This window comes from Salvelinus alpinus, chromosome 10, assembly GCF_045679555.1.
Source record: "Salvelinus alpinus chromosome 10, SLU_Salpinus.1, whole genome shotgun sequence".
NCBI lineage: Eukaryota > Metazoa > Chordata > Actinopteri > Salmoniformes > Salmonidae > Salvelinus > Salvelinus alpinus.
In genome coordinates, this window is record NC_092095.1 from 56,643,329 (window position 1) to 56,652,422 (window position 9,094).

At 43.7% G+C, this 9,094-nt stretch overlaps 2 protein-coding genes across 3 annotated transcripts in view; both read right to left on the bottom strand.

Annotated features, from left to right (window-relative positions):
• Window positions 1–2,014: 2,014 nt before the first annotated feature.
• Window positions 2,015–6,913, bottom strand: LOC139532351 (tetraspanin-3-like). 2 transcript variants are annotated; one of them, XM_071329815.1, is made up of 8 exons: window positions 5,706–6,913; window positions 5,455–5,538; window positions 4,642–4,833; window positions 4,429–4,503; window positions 3,727–3,825; window positions 3,498–3,650; window positions 3,252–3,335; window positions 2,015–2,995 (listed from the first exon to the last, which is right to left on the bottom strand). In XM_071329815.1, exons 2-8 carry the CDS (start codon window positions 5,515–5,517, stop codon window positions 2,912–2,914), a joined length of 750 nt encoding a protein of 249 aa, XP_071185916.1. In that variant the 5' UTR covers window positions 5,518–5,538; window positions 5,706–6,913; the 3' UTR covers window positions 2,015–2,911. The 2 variants fall into 2 exon arrangements, with proteins under 2 accessions (XP_071185916.1, XP_071185917.1); XM_071329816.1 differs by lacking the exon at window positions 4,429–4,503.
• A 137-nt stretch (window positions 6,914–7,050) lies between these two features.
• Window positions 7,051–9,094, bottom strand: part of LOC139532350 (phospholipase D1-like) — a 23,734-nt gene continuing 21,690 nt past the window's right edge. Inside the window, exons 23-26 of the mRNA XM_071329814.1 lie at window positions 8,776–8,913; window positions 7,935–8,088; window positions 7,619–7,736; window positions 7,051–7,415 (exon numbers count right to left, since the gene is read on the bottom strand). Of these exons, the coding sequence (XP_071185915.1) occupies window positions 7,191–7,415; window positions 7,619–7,736; window positions 7,935–8,088; window positions 8,776–8,913 (635 nt within the window). The 3' untranslated portion in view covers window positions 7,051–7,190. The remainder of the gene's footprint in view (window positions 7,416–7,618; window positions 7,737–7,934; window positions 8,089–8,775; window positions 8,914–9,094) is intronic.

Sequence of the window (9,094 nt, forward strand, 5' to 3'; positions counted from 1 at the left end):
TAGGTATTTGTAGTTGTCCACATATTCTAAGTCAGAACCGTCCAGAGTAGTGATGCTAGGCGGGCAGCGATCGGTTGAAGAACATGCATTTAGTTTTACTAGCATTTAAAAGCAGTTGGAGGCCATGGAAGGAGTGTTGTATGGCATTGAAGCTCATTTGGAGGTTAGTTAAGACAGTGTCCAAAGAAGGGCCAGATGTATACAGAATGGTGTCGTTTGCGTAGAGGTGGATCAGAGAATCACCAGCAGCAAGAGCGACATCATTAATATATACAGAAAAAAAGAGTCGGCCGAGAATTGAATCCTGTGGCACCCCCATAGAGACCGCCAGAGGTCCGGACAACAGGCCCTCCGATTTGACACACTGAACTCTGAGAAGTAGTTGGTGAACCAGGCGAGGCAGTCATTAGAGAAACCAAGGCTATTGAGTCTGCCGATAAGAATGCGGTGATTGACAGAGTCGAAAGCCTTGGCCAGGTCGATGAAGACGGCGGCACAGTACTGTCTTTTATCGATGGCGGTTATGATATCGTTTAGGACCTTGAGCGTGGCTGAGGTGCACCCATGACCAGCTCGGGAAACCAGATTGCATAGTGGAGAAGGTACGGTGGGATTCAAAATGGTCAGTGATCTGTATGTTAACTTGGCTTTCGAAGACCTTAGAAAGGAAGGGTAGGATAGATATAGGTCTATAACAGTTTGGGTCTAGAGTGTCTCCCCCTTTGAAGAGGGGGATGACCGTGGCAGCTTTCCAATCTATGGGGATCTCAGACGATACAAAAGAGAAGTTGAACAGGCTAGTAATAGGGGTTGCAACAATGTCAGCGGATAATTTTAGAGAAGGTCCAGATTGTCTAGCCCCGCTGATTTGTATGAATCCATATTTTGCAGCTCTTTCAGAACGTCAGCTGTCTGGATTTGGGTGAAGGAGAAGTGGGGGGGGGGGGCTTAGTCAACTTTTCAAGTTTTTGCAGGGGGTGCAGAGCTGTTGGCCAGGGTAGGGGTGGCCAGGTGGAAAGCATGGGCAGTCGTAGAAAAATGCTTATTTAAATTCTCGATTATCGTGGATTTATTGGTGGTGACAATGTTTCCTAGCCTCAGTACAGTGAGCAGCTGGGAAGAGGAGCTCTTATTCTCCATAGACTTTACAGTGTCCAAAACCTTTTTAGAATTATAGGATGCACATTTTTGTTTGAAAAAGCTAGCCTTAGCTTTCCTAACTGACTGTGTATATTGGTTCTTGACTCCCCTGAAAAGTTGCATATCGCGGGGGCTATTTGATGCTAATGCAGTACACCACATGATGTTTTGTGCTGGTCAAGGGCAGTCAAGTCTGGCGTGAACCAAGGGCTAGATCTGTTCTTAGGTCTACATTTTTTTGAATGGGGCATGCTTATTTAAGATGGTGAGGAAAGCACTTTTAAAAGAGCAACCAGGCATCCTCTACTGACGGGATGAGGTCAATATCCTTCCAGGATACCCAGGCCAGGTCGATTAGAAATATACACAAATGATAGTTTCACTTTGCTCACTGAGCTCTTCTGTGCAGATGACCCCTTTGCTATCCGGGCCCATCTTTCAAAAACACTGGCCTACTTCCTTGAATTATGCCCATCGGCTACTTTTGGAATGTTACTGTCTTATAAAATGTTTAACAATGGTTGTTATTCAAAATGTTTGCAATAAAATATTGTTTTATCCGTGTTTTTTTTTTAATAGATGTCCACCACACCTTGTCATTCCCCCCACACCCATATATTTTAGGTACATTAGTATATTATGTATAACTTACATTGATTTGTTTTATATAGGGAAATGATCATAATCTCAACAAAAAAAAAGGTTGGGTGGAAATATCTTATTTTTCATGATCTTTTTCAGCTGTCACAAAGGCAAGTCTATAAGTTCAGGCGTCGTGTTGAATTATTAATATTAGGAAAACCTTAAATCACATAAAATACAAGTTAATATACAAATGTATAAGAAATGTGTTAAAAATGAAATATATAATTAATTTAACTAAAATTGATGTTTAATGACGTGATGGAAATAAAATGTGTCTGTGGCTGTATGAGAAAAATATATACATTCCTAGACAAATCAAAGACAATTATAATACTAGTAAAATGGTGTTTCAATAACTTTTCATTTCTGAAAGCTTGCAGGGCCAAAGTGCCCTAAATTGCAGAATCACCCAGCTACATACTGGTAAGTTACAATCAAACAATAGCCACACAACATAGTTTCAACCAGTCAATTACTCAAAAGCCGTGCAGGGTAGTGTAAAAATGTCATTAATATGTCATCTGATGGACATGTGACATGTTGACCATTTTTTTTGATGGAGTGGTTTCTTTAACAAGCATGCATCTACATCAGTGAACAAAAACAAAACAGACCAACCAAAACATTGTGGCCATTACATATTCCAGTTGATCCTTATGAAACGAAGGAAGTGTATGCAGAAGTGTAGGACACTTAACACTTTTAGAGTACAGCTTCCTTCCTCCCTTCACGGATGTGTATACATTAGTTTAGTGAAAGCAAGATAATCACTCTTAAAGCAGTTTCACCAACAAGATCGGCGATGATTACGTCAATTACCTGTAATGGTACCCTAGGGGCTCTGGAGCTGCCCAGACAACTATAACCCCCCACCCACACACCTAGAGAGCAGTCTTTTCAAACAGCTCTTACACTAAAAGGGCATTATCAGCATTTTCACAATTTCATAGTATTCTTCCAACTTCAGTGTGGAATTATTATATAAAACACTGGGGGGGGGGATCAAATTTTTGACTACACAGGGCCTTTAAGGTCCACAGCATCATGAACTTTACCAACTTCCAGGACATAGTATATGTATATCTAAAGCAGATTTTCAGTCCAGAATACTTTCTGCCACTCTGGTTCAGGCCCACTCCCTGTCTAGTATTCCATACTCCAACAGAGGCTGGTCCCTCATCAGCTGAGCCACACTCACAAACCCTACAGTCTGAGAGACAGAGACAGAGAGAGACAGAGAGAGACAGAGAGAGACAGAGAGAGAGAGTGAGAGAGAGTGAGAGAGAGTGAGAGAGAGTGAGAGAGAGTGAGAGAGAGTGAGAGACTAGTATGGTTACACCAGGCACTACTGTACCTGATCTTGTCCAATAAGAAACACCCATTTTTATTTTCTGTTGTAAAATGTTCTGCTACATGACCCTTATGTTGTTCCACTATACCCCACAGTGCCCTCTAGTGGTTCCCACCTCCACTAGCGCCACTGCCAGAGATGACCAGATGATGAGATACAGAACAAAAAGCAAGGCCTCCTCCAGCTTCACCTGGCAGCCCTGAGGGAGAGGATACACACACAACTGGGTAAGGGGAGTGACATCTCTCTGGAATTAAATGCTGCCCAGGTGTGTATGTATGAACATACCTTTGGATCACCACAGAGTGCCAGGGCTGGTGTGTGTGTGTGTGTGTGTGTGTGTGTGTGTGTGTGTATACACCTTTGGATATAGTAGCCCGGGCAGCTCCAGGGTACCGTTACAGGTGTGGTAGGTGGAATTACAGCAGCTGTGAGGTACACTGCCCCGCCCACTGTGGTTAAACCAGGGCGTGGCCAACCAGTCACGGTAGTCATAGATTCCACAGCACTGTAACTGGAGAGGATTCACATCACAGATAGTCATTAGATCAGTTCAGATTCACCCCCCCCCCCCCACACCCCACACACACCTCTTTCTGTGTGGCGTCCACAGCATCAGAGTATGGGTCCTGACTTCTTCCTGTGTATCTTTGAAAAACACTACTGAAGGGAGCCAGCTCAGAATCCACCTGAAAGCAGGTCAGTCACATCATGTTATTTATCATAAGTATAACATACAGTGAGTGTACAAAACATTAAGGACACCTTCCTCATTTTGAGTTGTACCCCGCACTTTTGCCCTCAGAACAGCCTTCATTACTCGGGGCATGGACTCCACAAGGTGTCGAAAGAGTTCCACAGGGATGCTAGCCCATGTTGACTCCAATGATTCCCACAAGTTGGCTGGATGTCCTTTGGGTGGTGGACCATTGATACACACGGGAAACTGGTGTGAAAAACAGCAGCGTTGCAATTCTTGACACAAACCGGTGCGCCTGACACCTACTACCATACCCCATTCAAAGGCACTTAGATATTCTGTCTTACCCACAAGCCATGTCTCAATTGTATCAAGGATTAAAAAGTCTTCTTTTAACTGTCTCCCCCCCCTTCATCTACACTAATTGAAGTGGATTTAACAAGTGACATCAATAAGGGATCATAGACTAACCAGGTGAAAGCCATGTCATGGAAAGAGAAGGTGTCATTGTTTTGTACACTCAGTGTAGAATGTCAAATATGGGGATGTGTGCTCTTTTGGTAGTTTTGTAACACCATATATATCTAAGTACCTTTCCTGCGTTGACATAGGCCAGAGCAGCAGCAGTTGCCTCCAGGCAGAAAACCATGACCAGCAGATAGACAAACTGAAATGGCCATGACAACAGATAAGGTGATAAGCTGTATCCCAAACTGTAGAGGACGCATAGCATCAGAGCTATGAAAAGCAAAAATACATACATTTTATTATATTCAGACACACGCAAGTACACACAAAAACTCACCACACCCTGTAGCAAGGCTGACTTTCTGAGGGACACCCAGATGCCCAGTCCTCCGCTGGCCAATAGGAGAGTAGCGCTGGCCAGAGCTAGGCATGCTGGGAGGATGATGTATGTGTGGGCAAAGAAGAGGCCATTGTGTCTGTAGTTCAACAACAGGTACATACCACTCAGACCTACCACCAGACCTGCCAGCTAGAGATGAAGGGAGGGAGGGAACGAGAGAGGGAGACAGTGTTTATCATATCATTCAGTAGTAAATCATTATTGTGACGGTGCAATGTAGAAATAAGTCATTCAGAAAAAATCTTAATGTATATCTTTCTGAAAATATGTATGTGTGTGCTCTTGTAAAATAATGTCCCACTATAAAGTCCCACTAGCTCTGAGGCTTCCTTAGTTCTCACGGAATTACACACACACACACACACACACACACACACTTTCAGTTAGTCATGTGGATTCAACAGCATCTAGGCAATTAATCTGTAAACATGTAGCAAGAGTGAATAGAAGCGAGACAAAGAGTGGTGGAAACACTTCATATGACATATTCTAAGCTGTTGGCTAGATAATGCACAGCACATTCTCTTTTAATGAGATACATTATAGTTTTTCAGTGGACAAAATGAACAATACATATCAAAAGTGCATAGAAATATGCAATAGGCTGAAGTGAAATAAATATTACAATATTTATAAGTGATTTGCCATTCCTCGACGTATGTTAGCTTAAACAGTTTTACAGGACGTACAAAGCAGAAGCACATAATGGTCAGCGGTGTATCGGATTTGCTTAGCGCTGCAAGATCTTACCCATAGAAGTTGGCAAGTTATCTGAATAACTATTTTAACAGTTCGTCGTCTTGTTTCACCCATTTTATCTCAAAAGGCAGTGCTCTGTGTGTTTGAAGAAATTATATATTTACTTAGTCACGGGGTTTACTCCATACAGCACAGACATTCCACCACAGCAGAATGTCAAGTTCTAATATGAAGACAAACAAAACAAGGTAGAAAAACAAAGTAGACCAATTCAAAATCAAAAGTGTGCACGCATAACTTGCCGTTTTTCTCCAACCGCATCAAATTATTCAGGCATTTCTCAAAAGAGAGAGAAGCGTGACATCGCATGACAGCGATAAGGAAGTAACGGAAGGATTTTACATTAACCCCATAGCTCCCACTAGGTGCCTGAGCAGAGCTGGTGTATACAGCTACATGGTACATAATGTATTTTACACTGGAGCCTGCTCCTCCTCTCACGTTAATCAGCCAATCAATCAATCAATCAATCAATCAATCAATCAGTCATACGTTTTAAGTACGTAAATGCAGACAGACAGACAGAGCTAGATGGGTGTGTGGCGCCCTCTGTTGGGTGGTGTGGACTGACGTTGGTAAGCGCATCCCATCGGTTATGTGCTCATCCCAGTCATCGTTACAGTAGAATAGATCTATGCTGACATGACACTGGCAGTTGAGGACCACAACAGCACGCCAGTCTCTCCAGTAAAGTTGATTTTCTTATAAATTATATTGAACATGTATTTTGAAATTATTGGATTGATGATTTAATTATATAATAGGCAATATGATACATTATTTATACAACAGGCAATACAAATACTTACAGGGCATGATAGAACAGTAGGTGTATTAAAGGCAGAAGGCTGTAGGTAGTTGTGATTCATGATGAAATTCAGTGAGTGTTTATCGTGACATTCTGTGCTTCACTTAACGTGACATTTATGGTGAGCGTTAAAAGTCTCGTTTTACAATTACGATTTTACAGAACAATTCCATATTTAGATTGTAAACATTTACATGTGTTCTTCTCAAAGACAACCTCTATTCTAGAAAACAACAAACAGAACGTTAGGCACTACAGCTAAAGACGGTATGTACGCTTACGTAGTGCTACGACCATACGAACATGCATAACCAACGGAGTAGGTGACAGGCATAGGAGAGTGTCCAGGGTCGCGTTCAGAAGGCACAAAACAGGACAAAACATTTAGAAATGAAGGAGGTTCTACTTGAACTGAGGTGCTCATTTTCTTCACCCATTTTCAGGTGTATTCAGTCAGGTGAAACATTCAAAACCTACACATTTGCAGATAGAAATATATTAATGTGGAGCTAAACAGGTCCCTATCCTACATGATGAGAGGTGACGATCTGTTCTACACAATATATTTCTATCTGAATATCCTGTAGCGTTGTGTCCTCCTGAATGGATATGAGAGCCCTGCACTTCCTCATTAGTCCGCGTGGGAAGCAGTCTCATTGGCTGAGTTGTGGATGTGATGGGCCAAGCGGCATCATGGTCCTCCATGTTTGTGGTTTAAGTTGTCACCTATCAGCTGGAGGTCCAGATTTCAGTCTAAACATCCACAGTTCAATGCAGTGGTCTGTGTGTGTGTGTGTGTGTGTGTGTGTGTGTGTGTGTGTGTGTGTGTGTGTGTGTGTGTGTGTGTGTGTGTGTGTGTGTGTGTGTGTGTGTGTGTGTGTGTGTGTGTGTGTGTGTGTGTGTGTGTTTATCTAGTCCTCTAGGTCCAGATCTCAGTAGGCACCATGCCCTCCTTGGTCCCAACAGAAGGCATTAGGTTCTGTTCTGAGAGGAAGTCCAGAGGGAATTGAACCAGGAACCCTCTGATCCTCCTTAGCTCCTCCTGGGCTTTACCTGCGTCAGACTGGGCCAGGCCTGGGTTCGTCTGGTAACTCTCTAACTCAGACATGTTACGAACCAGGGAGGACGGCAGGCACCGGAACACCTGGAGAGAGAGCAGGGAGGGAGAACGAGAGAGTAACGTTAGTTAAAAATCACTTTCATAAAGCAGGTTGCACACACACACACACACACACACACACACACACACACACACACACACACACACACACACACACACACACACACACACACACACACACACACACACACACACACACACACACACACACACACACACACACACACCTTCTCATAGATGGTTGCGTTGCGTCCAGCGGTGGTCATCCAGACATCCTTATAGAAGCGGTCAGAGACAGGGTCAGACACATCTATGGTCGTGTCCATATGAGCTCCAAGGACAGTCCTGACAGGAGAGAACACACACACACAATGATATGTGTACTGTCTTAGTGATTGGATGAGGACCAAAAGAACAGTTACACACACCCAAACCACCCAAGGTATAGCTGTAGTGTGTGTGTGTGTGTGTATATGTGTATATGTGTGTGTGTGTGTGTGTGCGTGCCTGCGTGCGTGCGTGCGTGTGTGTGTGTGTGTGTACCTGAAGCACTCTAGACGTAGCGCCAGTGCGTAGCGTCCAGCCTGGTACTCAAGTCCGTCCATCACCGAGGTAACGGTCTCAGAGTCCTCAATGATCACCGCCACCTCGCTGTCACGCTTCCCCAACATGCTGCGGTCGTTGATGTTGGCCGAACCTAGACACACACACAGACAGAAAACGCATCAGATTGCAGCCAACACCAATGAGATGAACACAGAGGCTGCAGTTCACTCATTCACCAGCAGAGGGATCAAGAATAAAAAGTGAAGCTCCGTCTTGTTCAAAACAAAATGTATTTCACCTTTATTTAACCAGGTCGGCCAGTTGAGAACTAGTTCTCATTTACAACTGCGACCTGGCCAAGATAAAGCAAAGCAGTTCGACACATACAACAACACAGAGTTACACATAAACAAACCTACAGTCAATAACACAATAGAAAAATCTATGTACAGTGTGTGCAAATGTAGAAGAGTAGGGAGGTAAGGCAATAAATAGGCCATAGAGCAGAAATAATTACAATTTAGCATTAACACTGGAGTGATAGATGTGCAGATGATGATGTGCAGGTAGAGATACTGGGGTGCAAAAGAGCAAGAGGGTAAGTAATAATATGGGGATGAGGTAGTTTGTGTGCTATTTACAGATGGGCTGTGTACAGGTACAGTGATCGGTAAGTTGCTCTGACAGCTGATGCTTAAAGTTAAAAATCTTAGTCATGCTTGTTATATGAATATAAAACATGTTGAATACTTTTTGTTTCTCACTCCCTGAAATGACTTAATGAAAACATACTTACTCACACAAGACCGCCTTCTCCCCACCCCCAACACACACCTACCTATGATGACGGTGTTGTCGTCTGCGATGAGCATCTTGCTGTGGACGTAGACGAGCTCTGTGACCAGGCGTCCCTCCAGCTCAGCGTGGGTCCTCAGACCACAGAACGAGATGTAGTTCATCCACTGGAGCTCATCCACTGGAACACACACACACACACACACACACACACACACACACACACACACACACACACACACACACACACACACACACACACACGGTTAGTTCTCAGACCACAGAACCATATGGAGTTCATCCACGCACGCGTGCGTGCGTGCGTGCGTGCGTGCGTGCGTGCGTGCGTGCGTGCGGGCGGG